We start from the raw sequence: 22,369 nt of genomic DNA on the forward strand, positions 1-22,369 counted from the left end.
TTCACTGTACCTCAGTGCACGTGACAAGAAACAAAACTATTTAACTAATTAGCCGAGGTCAGGATGGAACGCGGGACTCTGGCGCTGTAAGGCAGCAACTCTGCCTCTGCGCCACACATTGTAGACGTCTAGACACATGGTAGGTAACATTTGAACAGATTATGGTGCCCCAGTGCACATTGTAATGTCCCTATAAATATATCTATCCACCGTCTTAACAAGTGAGACATGGGCTAACATGTGCCAGACTGGAGAGAAGACTCAACACCTTCCACCTTAGAAGCATCTGCCGTATCCTGGGTATATCCTGGCAAGGCAGAGTGTCCAACGCCGAGATTCTGTCTGGCGCTGGCCTTCCGAGTGTGTACACTCTACTCAGGCAGCGCAGGCTGCAGTGGCTGGGCCATGTCCACCCCATGGAGGATGGCCGTATTCCAAAAGACATCCTCTATGGAGAGCTGACATCTGTGAGGAGAACCATCGGCCGCCCCCAGCTACGTTGTTACAAGGACGTCTGCAAGAGAGATTTGAAGGCGCTCGACATCGATGTGGAGTCCTGGGAGAGCCTTGCAGCTGACCGCACGAGGTGGAGAGAGGTACCCCGAACCAACGTCTCAAAACGGGGGAAGAGAAACTGATGAACGCAGTGGCAGACAAGCGGGCACGCAGAAAGGAGCGCGGCAACTTCAACAGACCGGAGACCGCGCACACAAATGTGACCTTTGCAACAGAGACTGTCTCTCCCGCATTGGTCTCTTCAGCCACAAGCGACGCTGCTCTAGCCGAGGTGTGGAGCAAGCAGCCAACTAGGGTGCATCACCCACGGTCAGCCATGACCGAGGGGGAGCCTAAGAAGAGTCTGAACAACCTTTAGCTGAAAAGTAATAGACCGTTTAACTCTGAGGGTTTGTGGAGCAAATATATGGCGGGACCTCAGAGGGCAGTGGAGGCCAATTCTCTGAATACATTCAAGAGAGAGCTAGATAGAGCTCTTAAGGATAGCGGAGTCAGGGGGTGTGGGGAGAAGGCAGGAACGGGGTACTGATTGAGAATGATCAGCCATGATCACATTGAATGGCGGTGCTGGCTCGAAGGGCCGAATGGCCTTCTCCTGCACCTATTTTATATTGTCTATTGTCTATTGACTGTCGTATGTTGAAAGACTGGAGCGGCTAGGCTTGTATACACTGGAATTTAGAAGGATGAGAGGGGATCTTATCGAAACGTATAAGATTATTAAGGGTTTGGACACGTTAGAGGCAGGAAACATGTTCCCAATATTGGGGGAGTCCAGAACAAGGGGCCACAGTTTAAGAATAAGGGGTGGGCCATTTAGAACGGAGATGAGGAAAAACTTTTTCAGTCAGAGAGTTGTGAATCTGTGGAATTCTCTGCCTCAGAAGGCAGTGGAGGTCGATTCTCTGAATGCATTCAAGAGAGAGCTAGATAGAGCTCTTAAGGATAGCGGAGTCAGGGGGTATGGGGAGAAGGCAGGAACGGGGTACTGATTGAGAATGATCAGCCATGATCACATTGAATGGCGGTGCTGGCTCGAAGGGCCGAATGGCCTCCTCCCGCACCTATTGTCTATTGTCTATTGGTACATGTGACAATAAACTAAACTCATCCTCCTGTGTTCCAAGGAACAGAGTCCCAGCCTGCTCAACCTCCCCCTGCAGTTCAGACCCTCGAGTCCTGGCAACATCCTCGTAAATCTTCTCTGCACCCTCCGACAAGACACAAAAAGCTGGAGTAACTCAGCGGGACAGGCAGCATCTCTGGAGAGAAGGGATTGGGTGACGTTTCGGGCCGAGACCCTTCTTCAGACGGCGCCCTGCACCCTTTCAAAGCTTTGACGACAAGGATGAAGGTGAAGGTGTCGAGGGTGAAGGGCCGGCGGTTACCTTGGTGTTTTCAGGCAGAGCGCGGGGAGTGTTTTCGGGCAGGAAATCCAAGAGCTTTTTAGGAGGCTGATGACAGGCAGAGGCGTGGAGAAAGGCAGAAGGCATCAAATGGAAAAGGCGACAAGGTTAAACGTGAGAGGTTATCAACACAGAAACGTCAAAAGAATGAGAATGAAAGAGCGGAAATGATTGTCTTTTGTACGCAATGTATAAAATCATGGGAGGAAAAGATCGGGTGGATGCACAGAATCTCTTGCCCAGAGTAGGGGAATCGAGGACCAGAGGCTCAAGGTGAAGGGGAAAAGATTTAACAGTCACTTCCTTCTACCGATAGACTGTGGAAAGGTGTAACTTTTTCCACACAGAGGGTGGTGGGTGTACGGAACGAGCTGCCGCAGGAGGTAGTTGAGGCTGGGACTATCCCGACGTTTAGGATACAGTTAGACAGGTACATGGATAGGACAGGTTTGGAAGGATATGGACCAAGCGCAGGCAGGTGGGGACTAGTGTAGCCGGGACATGTTGGCCCGGTGTGGGCGAGTCGGGCCGAAGGGCCGTTCCGACAAGGTATCACTCTACGATTCTCACACTCCAAATTGAACGGGCAAAATAAGTTTTATAAACAGTGGCGCAGTGGTAGAGTTGTTGCCTTACAGCGCCAGAGACCCAGGTTCGATCCTGACTACGGGTGCTAGATAGAGCTCTTAAGGATAGCGGAGTCAGGGGGTATGGGGAGAAGGCAGGAACGGGGTACTGATTGAGAATGATCAGCCATGATCACAATAGACAATAGACAATAGGTGCAGGAGGAGGCCATTCGGCCCTTCGAGCCAGCACCGCCATTCAATGTGATCATGGCTGATCATTCTCAATCAGTACCCCGTTCCTGCCTTCTCCCCATACCCCCTGACTCCGCTATCCTTAAGAGCTCTACCTAGCTCTCTCGTGAATGCATTCAGAGAATTGGCCTCCACTGCCTTCTGAGGCAGAGAATTCCATAGATTCACAATTCTCTGACTAAAAAAGTTTTTCCTCATCTCAGTTCTAAATGGCCTACCCCTTATACTTAAACTGTGGCCACTTGTTCTGGACTCCCCCAACATTGGGAACATGTTTCCTGCCTCTAACGTGTCCAACCCCTTAATAATCTTATACGTTTCGATAAGATCTCCTCCCATCCTTCTAAATTCCAGTGTATACAAGCCTAGTCGCTCCAGTCTTTCAACATATGACAGTCCCGCCATTCCGGGAATTAACCTAGTAAACCTACGCTGCACGCCCTCAATAGAAAGAATATCCTTCCTCAAATTTGGAGACCAAAACTGCACACAGTTGGTGGTGCTGGCTCGAAGGGCCGAATGGCCTCCTCCTGCACCTATTGTCTATTGTATGGAGTCCCACCCCTATTTCTTTTCCAGTTTTCTCCCCTCCACCCAAACTACAATGGATCTGAAGGAGGGACCCATTCCGAAACGTTGCCTGTCCATTCTCTCTCCACTTGCTGCCTGACCTGCTGTAAGGCACTGGCTATACCAGCTGTGTAACTGTGCCGGCCGTACAAGGGAATACTTTGTACAGGATTTAATGAAGAAATAAGGAACTTGCGTTTGCGCAACAATCATTCCTTTGACAGAAGATAGACACAAAATGGTGGAGTAACTCAGCGGGACAGGCAGCATCCCTGGAGAGAAGGAATGGGTGACGTTTCAGGCCGAGACCCTTCTTCAAACTGAGAGTCAGAGGAGTGGGAGACACAGAGATATGGCAGGGTAAGGTGTGAAAACAAGAGATCAAGGGGATGGCGGATCAAGGAAAATGTAGAATAGATCATTGTTAGCTAGGCGAAGGTGACAACGAGGCACAAAAAGAGAAAATTTAATCAGGCGGACAGTCAGAGTGGTCGGAGAACTAGGATGGGGGAGGGATGGAGAGAGAGGGAAAGCAAGGGCTATTTGAAGTTAGAGAAATCAATGTTCATACCGCTGGGATGTAAGTAGGGTTGCCAACTTCCTCACTCCCAAATAAGGGACAAGGTGACGTCACCGCCCCGTGCCCCACGTGACAACACCCAGCCAGCGGCCACGTGCTCCCGCTCCACCAATGGCGGCTGCCCGGTCCGGGAGGTGGGTTGCTACGCAACCTCCGTTAGGCGGCGTCTGGGCCTACACTGTCCGGGACTACAGTGGCCCCCGGGCTAGAGTGTCCAGGCCTACAGTGTCCGTCCGGGCCTACAGTGTCCAGGCCTACAGTGTCCGGGCCTACAGTGTCCGGGCCTACAGTGTCCGGGACTACAGTGGCCTCCGGGCTAGAATGTCTGGGCCTACAGTGTCCGGGCCTACAGTGTCCGGGCCTACAGTGTCCGGGCCTACAGCATCGTCCGGACCTAATACGGGCCAAGGGCGGTCTCGTACGGGACATACCAATTTAGCCCAAAATACGGGATGTCCCGGCTAATACGGGACAGTTGGCAACCGTAGTTGTAAGCTGCCCAAGCGAAGTATGAGGTGCTGTTCCTCCAATTTGTGCTGGGCCTCACTCTGACAATGGAGGAGGCCCAGGGCAGAAAGGACCGTTGGGGGAATGGGAGGGAGAGTTAAAGTGTTTGGCAACCGGGAGATCTTGTAGGTCTGGGCAGACAGAGCGGAGGTGTTCGGCGAAAGTGCGTACAATTTGCCCCTTTGCAATGAATCCCAATTTTAAAGAGCTCTTTAAGACACGCTGGTCTCACACCATGCTCGCCTCACTTACCGGCCGTCCAAACTCCAGCTCTGAAAAGAATTTATACCAGGGCTCGTTTTCTAAATCTATTTCATCTGGGTTTAGCCGCCCACTCTGAAGCAGAAGGTGAAAGGAAAAACAAAAGAGGAAAGGAATAGGAGAACTAAACAAAATGGGAACGTTCAAACACAACAACTCAAAGCTCCGCACACACACACACACACACACACACACACACCGGGGCGGCACTGTGGCGCAGCGGTAGAGTTGCTGCCTTACAGCTCCAGAGACCCGGGTTTGATCCTGACTACGGGTGCTGTCTGTACGGAGTTTGTACGTTCTCCCTGTGACCACGTGGGTTTTCTCCGGGTGCTCCGGTTTCCTCCCACACTCCAAAGGTGTACAGGTTTGTAGGTCAATTGGCTTCGGCATAATTATAAATTGTCCCCAGTGTGTGTAGGATAGTGTTAGTGTGCGGGGATCGCTGGTCGGCGCGGACTCAGTGGGCCGAAGGGCCTGTTTCCGCGCTGTATCTCTAAACTAAACTAAACTAAACTAAACTAAACACAGAAACAAAAATATGAATTAAAAGCAAGTTAGGGTTGAAATAAATAAGGGGATAAATCAGGCCATTTTGTTGTGATTTCCTTGCAATAAAATGATTATATTTGCACAGTTACTTTTTGTATGGTTGGCAGTCAGTGCTTTGAAGATCATATTAAAACTGATCTCCTGTTTTCCTCCATCTGAACTGTGACTTCTGTATAGGGTTGCCAACTTCCTCACTCCCAAATAAGGGACAAGGTGACGTCACCGCACCGCGCCCTACGTGACCTCACCCAGCCAGCGGCCACGTGCTCCCGCTCCACCAATGTATGGCAGCCGCCCGGGCCGGGAGGCGGGTTGCTACGCAACCTCCGTTAGGCAGTGCCCGAGCCTCCGGGCCTACACTGTCCGGACCTACACTGTCCGGATCTACACTGTCCGGACCTACAGTGTCCGGACCTACACTGTCCGGGCTTACACTGTCCGGACCTACAGTGTCCGGACCTACACTGTCCGGGCTTACACTGTCCGGACCTACAGTGTCCGGACCTACAGTGTCCGGACCTACACTGTCCGGGCTTACACTGTCCGGACCTACAGTGTCCGGACCTACACTGTCCGGATCTACACTGTCTGGGCTTACACTGTCCGGACCTACAGTGTCCGGACCTACACTGTCCGGGCTTACACTGTCCGGACCTACAGTGTCCGGACCTACACTGTCCGGGCTTACACTGTCCGGACCTACAGTGTCCGGACCTACACTGTCCGGATCTACACTGTCCGGATCTACACTGTCCGGGCTTACACTGTCCGGGCTTACACTGTCCGGACCTACACTGTCCGGATCTACACTGTCCGGGCTTTCACTGTCCGGACCTACACTGTCTGGACCTACACTGTCCGGACCTACACTGTCCGGGCTTACACTGTCCGGACCTACACTGTCCGGGCTTACACTGTCCGAGCTTACACTGTCCGGACCTACAGTGTCCGGACCTACACTGTCCGGGCCTACACTGTCCGGGCCTACACTGTCCGGGCTTACACTGTCCGGGCCTACACTATTGTCACGTGTATCGAGGTACAGTGAAAAGCTTTTGCTGCGTGCTAACCAGTCAGCGGAAAGACAATACATGATTACAATTGAGCTATCCTCGTAAGGTTGCCAACTATCTCACTCCCAAATATGGGACAAGGTGATACCACTGCCCCGCGCCCCACGTGACTTCACCCAGCCAACGGCCACGTGCTCCCGCTCCACCAATGGTGGCCGCCCGGGCCGGGAGACGGGTTGCTACGCAACCTCCGTTAGGCGAACACACTCCGTTAACCTACACTGTCCGGGCCTCCAGCGGCCCCCGGGCTACAGTGTCCAGGCCTACAGTGCCCCCCGGGACTAGTACGGGACAAGGGCGGTCCCGTATGGGACAAACCATTCTAGCCCAAAATACGGGATGCCCGGCTAATACGGGACAGTTGGCAACCCTAACATCAAAACAAAATGGAGCACGGTTCCTGCCCCAGCAATGTCCCGGCATCTCCTGTATTGCCACTAGAGGGCAGCAAGAACAAAGGCCAAGCACATGATGTGAATCTCGCTCAGTTTCCCCCATTGGAAACACCAGTGGAACAAACATAGGGTACAGAACAGTACTCAGCAAAGGAACAGGCCCTTCGGCCCACAATGTCTGTGCTGAACAGTGCGGCACGGTGGCGCAGTGGTAGAGTGTCTGCCTTACAGCGCCAGACATTGATCCTGACTACGGGTGATGTCTGTACGGAGTTTGTACGTTCTCCCTGTGACCACGTGGGTTTTCTCTGGATGCTCTGGTTTCCTCCCATACCATGTGTGGCTGTCGGGTTGCCAACTGTCCCGTATTAGCCAGGACATCCCGTATTTTGGGCTAAATTAGTTTGTCCCGTACGGGACTGCCCTTGTCCCGTACTAGGCCCGGGGGGCACTGTAGGCCTGGACACTGTAGCCCGGGGGCCGCTGGAGGCCCGGACAGTGGGTTAACGGAGTGTGTTCGCCTAGCGGAGGTTGCGTAGCAACCCGTCTCCCGGCCCGGGCGGCCGCCATTGGTGGAGCGGGAGCATGTGGCCGCTAGCTGGGTGAGGTCACGTGGGGCGTGGGGCGGTGGCATCACCTTGTCCCGTATTTGGGAGTGAGATAGTTGGCAACCCTACGAGGATAGCTCAATTGTAATCATGTATTGTCTTTCCGCTGACTGGTTAGCACGCAGCAAAAGCTTTTCACTCTACCTCGGTACACGTGACAATAAACTAAACTCATTTCAGGTTCGGTCGACTGCAGCAATACCAACACACTGGCAGCGCCAGGATAACAGGCCTTTAAGGCCAAGATAAGACTCTATATTTTAAGAACTTAAGAAACGTCACCCATTCCTTCTCTCCCGAGATGCTGCCTGACCCGCTGAGTTGCTCTAACATTTTTGTGTGTATGTACTGTCTACATGTATGTATGTGTGTGTGTGTGTGCGTGTATGCGTGCGTATATATTTCTATATATGTAGGTATATATGCATGTGTGCTTGTATATATATACATATATATATATATACTCCAAAGACGTACAGGTATGTAGGTTAATTGGCTGGGTAAATGTAAAAATTGTCCCTAGTGGGTGTAGGATAGTGTTAATGTGCGGGGATCACTGGGCGGCATGGACTTGGTGGGCCGAAAAGGTCTGTTTCCGGCTGTATATATATGATATGATATGATATGATATGATATATATATATATATATAAAATAAACAGAAAAAAGTATATGTATATATAATAAAATCTTTTTTTATATATATAAATATTATATATATATAAATACACTGGAAATTTCCCCGGTGTGGGATAAATTAAGGAATATATTATTATTATTATTATTATTATTATTTTCTCCATTATTATATAGTTTACAGTGTACAATGTTGACATATTCTGTTGTGCTGCAGCAAGTAGGAATTACATTGTTCCATTTCGGGACAAATGGCAAAAAAACACTCTTGACTTGAGTCTTCACAATTATTGCGCTCTTGTACTTATCCTTAGGTAAGGTCAGATTTTATTGAATTGTATGCAAAACAAAGAATCTCACTGTATCTCGCTCGGTTCACGTGACCATGGAATACCATTGAACCAGACACGCTGAATAGGTTTCTTTTAGCAATAAACTTAGGAAATGTTGTACCGAGTGGATTCTTTAAGGCTGCCGACACAAATATTATTTATTATATTATTCATAAGTTCATAAGTCACACAGCCTTCGAGTCTACTCCACCATTCAATCGTGGCTGATCTGTCTTTCCCTCTCAACCCCATTCTCCTGCCTTCTCCCCATAACCCCCTGACACCCGTACTAATCAAGAGTCTGTCAATCTCTGTTCAGTCTAGTCCAATTTATTGTCACGTGTACTGAAAAGGCTTTTGGCACTTTGGCCTTCATCAGTCAGAGCATTGAGTATAGAAGTTGGGAGGTCATGTTGCAGTTGTATAAGACGTTGGTGAGACCGCATTTAGAATATTGTGTTCCGTTCTGGGCACCGTGTTATAGGAAAGATATTGTCAAGCTTGAAAGGGTTCAGAGAAGATTTACGAGGATGTTGCCAGGACTAGAGGGCGTGAACTATAGGGAGAGGTTGAGCAGGCTGGGTCTCTATTCCATGGAGCGCAGGAGGATGAGGGGTGATCTTATAGAGGTGTACAAAATCGTGGGAGGAATAGATCGGGTAGATGCACAGAATCTCTCGCCCAGAGTAGGGGAATCGAGGACCAGAGGACATAGGTTGAAGATGAAGGAGAAAAGATGTGATAGGAATCCGAGGGGTAACTTTTTCACACAAAGGGTGGTGGGTGCATGGAACAAGCTGCCAGAGGAGGTAGTTGAGGCTGGGACTATCCCAACGTTTAAGAAACAGTTACACAGGTACATGGATAGGACGTTTGGAGGGGACATAGACCAAGCACAGGCAGGTGGGACTAGTGTAGCTCGGACATTGTTGGCCGGTGTGGGTAAGTTCGGCTGAAGGGCCTGTTTCCACGCTGTATCACTTTAGCTAAAAGCTATCGTTGCGAGCAAACCAGTGTGCAGCAAGACAACACTTGATTACAATCGAGCCATTCACAGTGTATAGATACAAGATAAGGGAATAACATTTAGTGCAAGGTAAAGCCAGCAAACTCCGATCAAGGATAATCCGAGGGTCACCAATGAGGTAGATAGTAGTTCAGCTCTGCTCTCTGGTTGTGGTAGGATGGTTCAGTTGCCTGATAACAGCCGGGAACAAACTGTCCCTGAATCTGGAGGTGTGCGTTTTCACACTTCTGTACCTTAAAAATACCCAATAACTTGACTATCAGCTACCAGCCCTGGAGGGCATCTACAACACACGATGCCTCAGAAAAGCCACCAGCATCCACAAAGACTCTTCACACCCCTGCAACAATCTGTTCGAACCTACCATCGGGCAGACGATACAAGGCCTTCTACGCCCGCACCTCCAGACTCAGGAACAGCTTCATCCCCAGGGCCACAGCTGCTATGAACCGGTCCTGCTGAGCCGGATGGTCACATCGCACAGCAAACCGGCACAGATCTACTTGCACTATATTCTGTTGTCATTTGTTTCATTGGGTTGTTTAAATTAATACTGACTAGCTAATTAATTTATTGCATCGAATGGAAGTCGCATTCCCAATCTCGTTGTACCCCTGTACAATGACAATAAAGATATCTTGTATTGTATTGTATGTAACGGTACACTGTGGATATCTAATTTGTATTCATGTATAGTCTTTCCACTGACTGGTTAGCATGCAACAAAAACTTTTCATTGTACCTCGGTACACGTGGCAATAAAGTAGACCCCGAACTAAACTCATGAGTCCACAGCCATCAGTGGCAAATAATTCCACTCAAGACTGTATGGCCAAATTCAGCTCACAGTCATAAGGTCATAAGTGATAGGAGCAGAATTAGGCCATTCGACCCATCAAGTCTACTCCGCCATTCAATCATGGCTGATCTATCTCTCCCTCCTAACCCCATTCCTCCTGCCTTCTCGCCATAACCCCTGGCACCCGTACTGATCAAGAATCTATCTCTCTGCCTTAAAAATATGCATTGACTTGGTTTCCACAGCCTCCTGTGGCAAAGAATCCCACAGATTCACCACCCTATCCAAGTGTTTCACTATTCTGTACGTTTCAATAAGGTCCCCTCTCACTCTTCTAAACTCCAGCGAGTACAGGCCCAGTGCCGACAAACGCTCATCGTAGGTTAAACCTGCTCATTCCTGGGATCATTCTGTAAACCTCCTCTGGACCCTCTCCAGAGCCAGCACATCCTTCCTCAGATATGGCGCCCAAAATTGCTCGCAAGATTCCAAATGCGGCCTAATAGAGCCTATTTTAGCGTTACATCCCTATTTTTGTATACAAGCCCTCTTGAAATAAATGCTAGCGTTGCGCTTGCCTTCCTTACTACTGATTCGACTTGCAGATGAACCTTCTGGGAATCCTGCTCCAGCACTCCCAAGTCCATTAGCAAGCTTGCAGACGACACTGTCCCACTGTGGTGGGCCGAGTCACGACCAATGACGAGATGGAGTACAGGTGGGAGAGAGGGAACTTAGTGCCGTGGTGTCAGAACAATAACCTCTCCCTCAGTGTCAGGAAGATGAAGGACAATAGACAATGGGTGCAGGAGTAGGCCATTCGGCCCTTCGAGCCAGCACCGCCATTCGATGTGATCATGGCTGATCATTCTCAATCAGTACAACGTTTGCACGTTCTCCCCGTGACCTGCGTGGGTTTTCTCTGGGTGCTCGGGTTTCCTCCCACACTCCAAAGACGTGCAGGTGTGTAGGGTACTGCTAGTGTACGGGGTGATCGCCGGTCGGCACGGCCTCAGTGGGCTGAAGGGCCTGTTTCCGCGCTGTATCTCTAAAACTAAAAACTAAATCTAGATGGCTAGACATCAGAAAATAATAAATAAAATTATAATGTGTAGGACGGAACTGCAGATGCTGGTTTACACCGAAGATGGGCACAAAATGCAGGAGTAACTCAGCGGGTCTGGCAGCATCTCTTGAGAGGTGACGTTTCGGGTCGAGACCCTTCTTCAGATTATACTGTAGTGCCTAAGCAAAATAATGGCTGGCATTGAAATCCAAAATGGAGGTCTGTTGATGACCTTGGAGATAAGAATCATTTCTATTGTGTTTAACAATGATTAAATGTGTTATTCAGGGAAATGCAATATATTCAGCCCATATCTAATTCTTTGTAAAATGATCACATTCACGGACGAATGTAGAACTGAGATCATCTGAAAGGAGGTGAAAGATTTGACACAGGGGATCGTTTTTGGTTTTTATGCACCGATTTATGTGTCTACGTGCAGTCAAATTGCCTGGGAATAACTACATTAATTCTAGTTTAGAGTTTAAAGATACAGCGCGGAAACAGGCCCTTTCGGCCCACCGGGTCCGCGCCGACCAGCGATCCCCGCACACTAACACTATCCTACACCCACTAGGGACAGTTTTTACATTTACCAAGCCAATTAACCCACAGTACATGCCTGTACGTCTTTGGAGTGTGGGAAGAAACCGAAGATCTCCCTATTTACTAAATAGCCTACGCCTTTATTCCTACTGCCAATGTGCATGACTCCACACTTTGCTACACTATATTCCATCTGCCACTTCTCTGCCCAATCTCCCAACCTGTCCACGTCCTTCTGCAGAGTCCCTGCTTTCTCTGCACTACCTGCCCCTCCACCTATTTTCGTGCCATCCGCAAACCTTTCCGAAAAGGCCTTCAATCCCCTCGTCCAAGTCATTAATATACAACGTGGAGAGCAGCGGCCCCAGCACCGAGCCCTGCGGAACTCCGCTGGTCACTGGCAGCCGACCAGACAACCCCCCCTTTATTGCCACTCGTTGCCTTCTGACGTCCAGCCAACCTGCTATCCATCCTAGTCGATAAGACGCAAAATGCTGGAGTAACTCAGCGGCACAGGCAGCATCTCTGGAGAGAAGGAATGGCTGACGTTTCAGATCGAGACTCTTATTCAGACTGACGATCCATGCTGGTATCTCCCCTCTGTGAAAGAATTATCAAATAGCTACACCTCCCTAGTGCTCTGCATTGAAGTGATGCTAGACATCCTTTGCTGTTATCATTGAATGTGTCGGACGGTGTTAATGGATGGGACCGCTTTGCCCTGAAGGCACTCAGCTACTGTGTACAAAGAAATGTGAGCTGTCTACGAGAAGGCATTTACTCCAGTTAATAGTTGCCTGTCATCTTACATTTGTCTCATGGACTGAGAGGAGACACACATGGTATTAGTGTGTAAAATAAGCAATAGGTCAGGAGGAGGGAGCTGAAGAATTGATAGTTAAAACTTTGACAACGGACTGTAGAAACAAGGAACTGCAGATGCTGGTTTATAAAACGAAGATACAAAGTGCTGGAGTAACTCAGCGGGTCAGGCAGCATCTCTGGAGGACATGGATCGGTGACGTTTCACAGAGTGCTGGAGTAACTCAGCAGGTCAGGCAGCATCTCTGGAGAACATGGATAGGTGACGTTTCACAGAGTGCTGGAGTAACTCAGCGGGTCAATAGACAATAGACAATAGGTGTAGGAGGAGGCCATTCGGCCCTTCGAGCCAGCACCGCCATTCAATGTGATCATGGCTGATCATTCTCAATCAGTACCCCGTTCCTGCCTTCTCCCCATACCCCCTGACTCCGCTATCCTTAAGAGCTCTATCCAGCTCTCTCTTGAATGCATTCGGAGAATTGGCCTCCACTGCCTTCTGAGGCAGAGAATTCCACAGATTTACAACTCTCTGACTGAAAAGGTTTTTCCTCATCTCCGTTCTAAATGGCCTACCCCTTATTCTTAAACTGTGGCCCCTGGTTCTGGACTCCCCCAACATTGGGAACATGTTTCCTGCCTCTAACGTGTCCAACCCCTTAATAATCTTATATGTTTCGATAAGATCCCCTGTCATCCTTCTAAATTCCAGTGTATACAAGCCATTCCGGGAATTAACCTAGTAAACCTACGCTGCACGCCCTCAATAGCAAAAATGTCCTTCCTCAAATTTGGAGCTTAAAACTGCACACAGTACTCCAGGTGCGGTCTCACTAGGGCCCTGTACAACTGCAGAAGGACCTCTTTGCTCCTATACTCAACTCCTCTTGTTATGAAGGCCAACATTCCATTGGCTTTCTTCACTACCTGCTGTACCTGCATGCTTTCTTTCAGTGACTGATGCACCAGGACAACCAGATCTTATTGTACGCTGTACGTCCCCTTTCACATCAGTCACCCGTTCTGAATAGGAATGCAAGATTTATTTACCACAACTCCAAACTGTTTGTGATTTGGAAAGGCCAACAAAGCATTGAAGTGAACAAGCACTGGTACGGTTCAATAACCTTCTGGTTAGGTGTTTACGTTGTTGGGCTAATAATTACTTGTCACCTTTCACTCTGCAGAACTACTTCCCAAGTCACATATCAAAAGTCTGGCAGAGTAGTCCCTCTGAATTGAATGCAAGAACACAGGGCGCAACGGTGGCGCAGCGGTAGAGTTGCTGCCTTACAGCACTTGCCGCGTCAGAGACGCAGGTTCGATCCTGACTACGTGCCCTTGTCTGTACGTTTGTACGTTCTCCCCGTGACCTGCGAGGGTTTTCTCCGGGTGCTCCGGTTTCCTCCAATGACGTACAGGTTTGTAGGTTAATTGGCTTCAGTATAATTCTAAATTGTCCCCAGTGTGCGTAGGGTAGTGTCAGTGCGCGGGGATCGCTGGTCGGCGCGGACTCAGTGGGCCAAAGGGCCTGTTTCCGCACTGTATCTCTGAACTAAACTGAACTAGACATCAAAAGCAAATCATTATGTGTAGGAAGGCACTGCAGATTAACTGGTTTAAACTGAAGAGAGACAGTAAAAGCTGGAGTAACTCAGTTTGACAGACAGCATCTCTGGAGAAAAGGAACAGGTGACATTTTGGGTTGAGACCCTACCTCAGTCTCGACCCCCTTAACATCACCTATTCCTTTTCTCTAGAGATGCTGTCTGACCCACTGAGATACTCCATGTTTTTGTACCTATAAAAGGCAAATCATTGACTCACCAAATATGGGCCATTCTTAGTCACGTGTGTGACCACAAATGTGAAACATTTTGGAGAGCACCTACCTACTAAAACTCTTGTTTATTTGTTCATGAACGGTACACGATAGCGCGACAATTTTAGGCCCGCCTTACTCACCATCATCCCTTTGGTGCTAATGGAAGAAGTTTCATTGAAATCGGTGTTATATTTTTAAAGTTATTCACATTTTAAAGTTTAAATCTATCTCCAAGGGAGGGAGGGAGGGGGGAGGGAGGGGAGTGAGGGGGGGGAGGAGGGAGGATAAGGGGGGTTGAGGGTGTTGGAGTGGGGTGGAAGGGAAGGGGAGGGGAAGGGGGGAGGGGGTGGGGGTGGAGGGAGGGGGGAGGGGAAGGGAAGGGGGAGGGAGGAGGAACGGAGGGGGGAAGGGGAAGATGGGAGGGGTGAAAGGGAGAAGGGGAAGAGGGTGGAGGGGGACGGGGTGAAGGGAGGGAAGGGGAGAGGGAGGGGAGGGGGAGGGAGGGAGGGGGGAAGGGGGAGGGGGGGAGGGGAGGATGCTGCACCAATGCAGGAGAGGTTTGGGCCCAACGGGTCCACTTGGTCTAGTCTCTTCTAATTCCGAAAGCATTACAGGTATATTGTTTTGTACTGTATATGTGACTGATATATGTCAAAGTTTATCAAGTGAAATTTTTACATGTTATGCTGACAACGTTCGGAGATCAAATATGACTGGTCACGTGTGTGGCCGCACATGGCCACACAGGTGACTAAGAATGGCCCATACCCACTCACTCCTCCTGCCATCTGTATGTTGGAGCTACATAACAACAAGACACTCCGCAGTAAATTAGGCGATGTAGTCATACAGCACAGAAACTGGCTCTTCAGGCCAACTCGTCCATACCGACCAAGGTGTCCCATCTAAGCTAGCCCCATTCGCCCATGTTTGGCCCGTATCCCCTCAAAACCTTTCCCATCCATGAATCTGTCCAAGGGATTTTTAGGGATTCACCGTTAGGGGATCTTTCTTCAGCTTTTCATTGTATCTTCGTACATGCGACACAATAAACTAAACTAAACTTATCAGAAACACTATCTTATTGGTATAAAGAAGAAATTAGTCGGAAGGCGGTAAAACTCTGGAGTTCATTGCCACAGACGCTGTGGAGGCCAAGTCAGTGGATAGTTGTAAGGTGGAGATTGATAGATTCTTGATTAGTGCGGGTGTCAGGGGTAACGGGGGAGAAGGCAGGAGAATGGGGTTGGGAGGGAGAGATAGATCAGCCATGATTGAATGGTGGAGTAGACTCGATGGGCCGAATGGCCTAATTCTATACCTAGAACATAAACTTCTGAAATCTTCCCTCGGGAATCTAGAAAACAGCATTGTAATGTCCAGTCCATCGCTGGTAATGACTTCCCCACCATCGAAGGGTTCTACAGGAGGTGCTGCCCCCTAAAGGATAGTCAGAGGCATCACAGACCCACACCACCCTGGCCACCCTCTCACGTAGACAATAGACAATAGGTGCAGGAGTAGGCCATTCGGCCCTTCGAGCCAGCACCGCCATTCAATGCGATCAGAGAAACACAGAAATATAGAAAATAGGTGCAGGAGTAGGCCATTCTGCCCTTCGAGCCTGCACCGCCATTCAATATGATCATAGCTGATCATCCAACTCAATATCCCGTACCTGCCTTCTCTCCATACCCCCTGATCCCTTTAGCCACAAGGGCCACATCTAACTCCCTCTTAAATGTAGCCAATGAACTGGCCTCAACTACCTTCTGTGGCAGAGAATTCCACAGACTCACCACTCTCTGTGTGAAGAAATGTTTTCTCATCCGGTCCTAAAAGACATGGCTGATCATCCACAATCAGTACCCCGTTCCTGCGTTCTCCCCGTACCCCCTGACTCCGCTATCCTTAAGAGCTCTATTTAGCTCTCTCTTGAAAGCAAATTTCATTTCACTCCTAATATGGGGAAGTTGAATTAAGAGTCTGATAAACCCCGTGACCACTTGGTTCAAGAACAGCCTCTTCCCAACGAGCAAACCAACAACCATGCCGCAAAAGCTTTTCACTGTACCTCAGTACACGTGACAATAAAGTAAACTCAACTATACTGAACCACCAGGCTCATGAACAGAGCGCAACACTAACTGCCCGAATTGAATCTCCACCAACCAGACAAAGGAAACATAGAAACGTAGAAAATAGGTGCAGGGGGAGGCCATTTGGCCCTTCGAGCCAGCACCACCATTCATTGCGATCATGGCTGATCATCCACAATCAGTAACCCGTGCCTGCCTTCTCCCCATATCCCTTGATTCCACTGGCCCTTAGAGCTCTATCTAACTCTCTTCACACATTTCTTCACACAGAGAGTGGTGAGTCTGTGGAATTCTCTGCCACAGAAGGTAGTTGAGGCCAGTTCATTGGCTATATTTAAGAGGGAGTTAGATGTGGCCCTTTTTGCTAAAGGGATCAGTGGGTATGGAGAGAAGGCAGGTACAGGCTACTGAGCTGGATGATCAGCCATGATCATATTGAATGGCGGTGCAGGCTCGAAGGGCCGAATGGCCTACTCCTGCACCTATTTTCTATGTTCCTATGTTTAAATCCATCCAGTGAATCGGCCTCCACCGCCCTCTGTGGCAGAGAATTCCACAGATTCACAACTCTCTGGGTGAAATTTTTTTTTCTCACCTCAGTTTTAAATGGCCTCCTTAAAAGGAAGCAGATACGTACTAACCTCCATCCTTATCGAAGTTTAACTGGGAGGGGAACTCCGCTGGAGTTTACAAGGATGAGGGGGGGACCTGGCTGAAACTTACCGAAAAGTGAAAGGCTTGGATAGAGTGGATGTGGGGAGGATGTTTCCACTAGTGGGAGAGTCTGGGACCAGAGGACACGGCCTCAGAATAAACGGACATACCTTTTAGAAAGGAGATGAGGAGGAATCTCTTTAGTCAGAGGGTGGTGAATCTGTGGGACTCATTGCCACAGAGGGCTGTGGAGGCCAAGTCAATGGATATTTTTAAGGTGTAGATAGATAGATTCTTGATTAGTGCGGGTGTCAGGGGTTACGGGGAGAAGGCAGGAGAATGGGGTTGTGAGGGAGAGATAGATCAGCCATGATTGAATGGCGGAGTAGACTTGATGGGCCGAATGGCCTAATTCTGCCCCTAGAACTTTATGAAGTTATTCAGGCACCAGTTGTCATCAATAAGTTAAAATCACAAAGGTCTCTACCAGAAAGCATTGTCCCTTTACGCAATCTATCCCTCTCATAATTTTGCAGACCTCTATAAGGGCAAATGTAGCTGGACAAATTTAAGAATGTTTTCTCCAGAGAGTCAGATGGCGAGGGTGGACCTGATAGAGTTAAAAGAAATGGGCGGTCACGGTGGCGCAGCGGTAGAGTTGCTGCCTTACAGCGATTGCAGCGCCGGAGACCCGGGTTCGATCCCGACTGTACGGAGTTTGTACGCTCTCCCCGTGACCTGCGTGGGTTTTCTCCGAGATCCACCGTTTCCTCCCACACTCAATAGACAATAGACAATAGGTGCAGGAGGAGGCCATTCGGCCCTTTGAGCCCGTTCCTGCCTTCTCCCCGTACCCCCTGACTCCGCTGTCCTTATGAGCTCTATCCAGCTCTCTCTTGAATGCATTCAGAGAATTGGCCTCCACTGCCTTCTGAGGCAGAGAATTCCACAGATTCACAACTCTCTGACTGAAAAAGTTTTTCCTCATCTCAGTTCTAGATGGCCTACCCCTTATTCTTAAACTGTGGCCCCTTGTTCTGGACTCCCCCAACATTGGGAACATGTTTCCTGCCTCTAACGTGTCCAACCCCTTAATAATCTTATACGTTTCGATAAGATCTCCTCTCATCCTTCTAACGTACATGTCTGCAGGTTAATTGGATTTGGTGTAAATGTAAATTGTCCCCAGCATGTGTCGCATAGTGTTAGTGTGCGGGGATCGCTGGTCGGCGCGGACTCGGTGGGCCGAAGGGCCTGTTTCCGCGCTGTATCTCTAAACTAAACTAAATTATAGTGTAGGTGGTGAGAGTTATTTTCACAGGGAGGAAGATGTCAAATATCAAAGAGCAGAGCTTTAGGGTGAGTGGAGGAAACGTGAAAGGATATTTGCAAAGGCAAGTAATTTTTCTGAACACAGAGAGTGGTGTGCTCAGAACAAACCACTTCACCAATTAAAGATAGACACAAAAAGCTGGAGTAACTCAACGGGTCAGGCAGCATCTCTGGAGAAAAGGAATAGGTGACGTTTCGGGTCTTCAGACTGGGGAGTCAGGGCAGAGGGAAACGAGTTAGGTGGATAGTTTTAGTTTAGTTTAGTTTAGAGATACAGCGCGGAAACAGGCCCTTCGGCCCACCGGGTCCGTGCCGCCCAGCGATCCCCGCACATTAGATCCCCGCAAGAAGGCACAGTAACGACTGTTCTACCTGAGAACACTGAAAAAGTCTGGTCTACCCCAACAGCTGCTGACCACCTTCTACCGCTGCACCATAGAGAGCATCCTAACACATGGCATCCCTGTGTGGTACCTCAGCTGCACGGAGGCAGAGAGGAGAGCTCTTCAGCGGGTAGTCCATAGAGCTCAGAGGACCATCGGAACACAGCTACCAGCCTTGGAGGGCATCTACAACACACGATGCCTCAGGAAAGCCACCAGCATCCACAAAGACTCTTCACACCCCTGCAACAGTCTGTTCGAACTCCTTCCATCGGGCAGACGATACAAGGCCTTCTACGCCCGCACCTCCAGACTCAGGAACAGCTTCATCCCCAGGGCCATAGCTGCTATGAACCGATCCTGCTGAGCCGGATGGTCACATCGCACAGTGAACCGGCACAGATCTACTTGCACTTTATTCTGTCTTAAAACTGTTACAATTTGTTTCGTTGGGTTGTTGTTGTTTAAATTAATTAATTTATTGCATCGTATGGGAGGCGCATTCCCAATCTCGTTGTACCCCTGTACAATGACAATAAAGATATATTGTATTGTATTGTATTAACACTATCCTACACACACTAGGGACAATTTTTACATTTACCCAGCCAATTAACCTGCAAACCCTGTACGTCTTTGGAGTGTGGGAGGAAACCGAAGATCTTGGGGAAAACCCACGCAGGTCACGGGGAGAACGTACAAACTCCGTACAGACGGCGCCCGCAGTCGGGATCGAACCAGGGTTTCTGTCACTGTAAGGCAGCAACTCTACCGCTGCGCCACCGCGGCCGCCCAAAGCACTGGGGAGGCCATTACCAGCGACGCACGGTCCCGTCACTGGTAGTGAACTCCCCGCCATCGAAGGGAACCTGCGGGCAGAGCTGCCCCAGAACGTGCGTTGACCGCGGGCGCAACAGGAGGCGGATGTGAGGCGAAGGTTCTTACCGGCCGTTCATGCTCTAGGATGGATGATTTTCCCGGCTCATATTCAAATATGCTGCGTGGCTCAGACCGGTATCTGCGCGTGTCCACTTTTCTGTCAGGAGGATCCCACTCATTCCTAGCCGAGAGGGCGAGAGGAGAAATCCGTCAGCTTTCACGCGCAAACCCCTTGCCAAACAACTGAGCCCGCAGGCAGGAGCGAGAGGCTGCACCACCCCAGGACTCCACCTCAAGGCTGCCCCCCACAAATCCTCCCCGTCAACCCCAGTGAACAGACGCACGAGCTACCCATGAGGATCACCTTCGAGGAGGTGCACTGGCAATGGAACTGGCAGGTGTACTCACATGATAGCAAAAAAACTTATCGTTAATCTAGCTAGCACAATCTCTGGCTGTGATTAAGTCCACAATTTTTTTTCCCAGTGAAGGGGGGCATACAAAGGGGTTCAGGCGCCAAGCTTACTGTCCTACATCAGCACACACGAGGGGACTTAACCACACCATGGCAGGGAAAGAGAGACAGTTCAATAAATAACATGATAGAACAAAATTGATCAGCAATAACTAATGGAAGAACTACATCGTAACCTGCAATCAAGTAAAATGATTTCAGAGCAGCTTGAAAGGTTAAACTATTCTGCTGACCTATCAATGGCATCATAATACTGGGGTGATGTCATGGCCAGGTTCAGCTATAAGGGCTGGCAGGGGGGAGCAAGGATTCATGGATTCATATTTAATATTTAACCTGCGGATTCATATCCTTTGTGCAGGAAAGAACTGCAGATGCTGGCGGACACAAAAGGCTGGAGTAACTCAGCGGGTCAGGCAGCATCTGCGGAGAGAAGGAATGGGCGACGTTTCGGTCCCGAGACCCTTCTTCAGTCTGAAGACCCGAAACGTCTCCCATTCCTCCTCCTCTCTCCAGAGATGCTGCCTGACCCGCTGAGATACTCCGGCATTTTGTGTTCGTCGGGGCGGCACGGCGGCGCAGCGGTAGAGTTGCTGCCTTACAGCGAATGCAGCGCCTGAGACTCAGGTTCGATCCCGACTACGGGCGCCGTCTGTACGGAGTTTGTACGTTCCCGCCGTGACCTGCGTGGGTTTTCTCCGAGATCTTCGGTTTCCTCCCACACTCCAAAGACGTACAGGTTTGTAGGTTAATTGACTGGGTAAAATGTTTTAAAAAATTGTCCCTAGTGTGTGTAGGATAGTGTTAATGTGCGGGGATCGCTGGGCGGCGCGGACTCGGTGGGCCGAAGGGCCTGTTTCCGCGCTGTATCTCTAAATCTAAATCTAAAAAAAAATCTAAATCTAAACTCAGCGGGTCAGGCAGTATGTTCTCTGCTTTAGAATTTAGAGATACAGCGCGGAAACAGGCCCTTCGGCCCACCGAGTCCACGCCGACTAGCGATCCCCCCGGGACAATTTATAATTTTACCATGGCAATTACCCTACAAACCTGCACGTCTTTGGGGTGTGGGAGGAAACCGGAGCACCCGGAGAAAACCCACGCAGGTCACGGGGAGAACGTGCAAACTCCGTACAGACAGCACCCTTGGTCAGGATTGAACCCGGGTCTCTGATGCTGTGAGGCAGCAACTCTACCGCTGCACCACCCAGTAGACATGGATGGACGACGTTTTCAGGTCGAGACACAGAAGGTAGTTCTCTGCCACAGAAGGTAGTTGAGGCCAGTTCATTGGCTATATTTAAGAGGGAGATAGATGTGGCCCTTGTGGCTAAAGGGATCAGGGGGTACGGAGAGAAGACAGGTACGGGATACTGAGTTGGATGATCAGCCATGATCATATTGAATGGCGGTGCAGGCTCGAAGGGCCGAATGGCCTACTCCTGCACCTATTTTCTATGTTTCTATGTTTCTATGACCCTACTTCAGACTGATTGTAGAGAGGGGAGAAAAAAGTCGGCAAAGGGGAGAGGCGGGACAAAGTGTGGCAGGTAACAGGTGGATGCAGGTGAGGGGGGTTGTTGATAGGCAGATGGTTGGACCAAAGACTAGAGACGAAGGAAGGACGGACGGTGTGAGACAGTTGAGCTGAGTTAAGTAGAGTTCAGTTTAGTTTAGATATACAGCGCGGAAACAGGCCCACCGAGTCCGCACCGACCAGCGATCCCCGCGCACTAACACTATCCTACACGCACTAGGGACAATTTACATTTACGCCAAGCAAAATTAACCAACAAACCTGGGAGTGTGGGAGGAAACGGAAGATCTCGGCGAAAACCCTCGCAGGTCACGGGGAGAACGTACAAACTCCGTACAGACAGCACCCGCGGATGGGATGGAGCCCGGGTCTCTGATGCTGCAAGCGCTGTACGACAACAATACCGCTGCGCCACCGTGCCGCACGTTTGAAGCGTGGCGGATTGTGAAGCCAGAGGAAGGAGAGTGGCAGGAGGAAGGTTGGAGGGGGGGGGGGGGGGGGGGTGCGTATATATTTCAAATATTGAGTTGCCCAGGATATCATTTGATGCGTGTGCATCTTGTGTGTGTGCAGGAGGGAGAGATGGACAGACAGATTGAGCGTGGACTCAGGGTGGCACAGTGGCACAGCAGTACAGTTGCTGCCTTCCAGCACCAGGGACTCGGGTTC

At 49.7% G+C, this 22,369-nt stretch overlaps 1 protein-coding gene across 12 annotated transcripts in view; it reads right to left on the reverse strand.

Moving 5' to 3' along the window:
• Positions 1 to 22,369, reverse strand: part of LOC144592200 (sorbin and SH3 domain-containing protein 2-like) — a 369,491-nt gene that overhangs the window by 83,665 nt on the left and 263,457 nt on the right. For 10 of the 12 annotated variants that reach the window (XM_078396703.1, XM_078396699.1, XM_078396698.1 and 7 more), the window contains 2 exons: positions 19,755 to 19,869; positions 1,905 to 1,970 (listed from right to left, as the gene is read on the reverse strand). In XM_078396703.1, coding sequence (XP_078252829.1) covers positions 1,905 to 1,970; positions 19,755 to 19,869 — 181 coding nt within the window. The remainder of the gene's footprint in view (positions 1 to 1,904; positions 1,971 to 19,754; positions 19,870 to 22,369) is intronic. The other 2 variants (XM_078396695.1, XM_078396694.1) reach the window with 1 other exon arrangement.

This window comes from Rhinoraja longicauda, chromosome 3 (genome assembly GCF_053455715.1).
Source record: "Rhinoraja longicauda isolate Sanriku21f chromosome 3, sRhiLon1.1, whole genome shotgun sequence".
In the NCBI taxonomy this organism is placed as follows: Eukaryota; Metazoa; Chordata; class Chondrichthyes; order Rajiformes; family Arhynchobatidae; genus Rhinoraja; species Rhinoraja longicauda.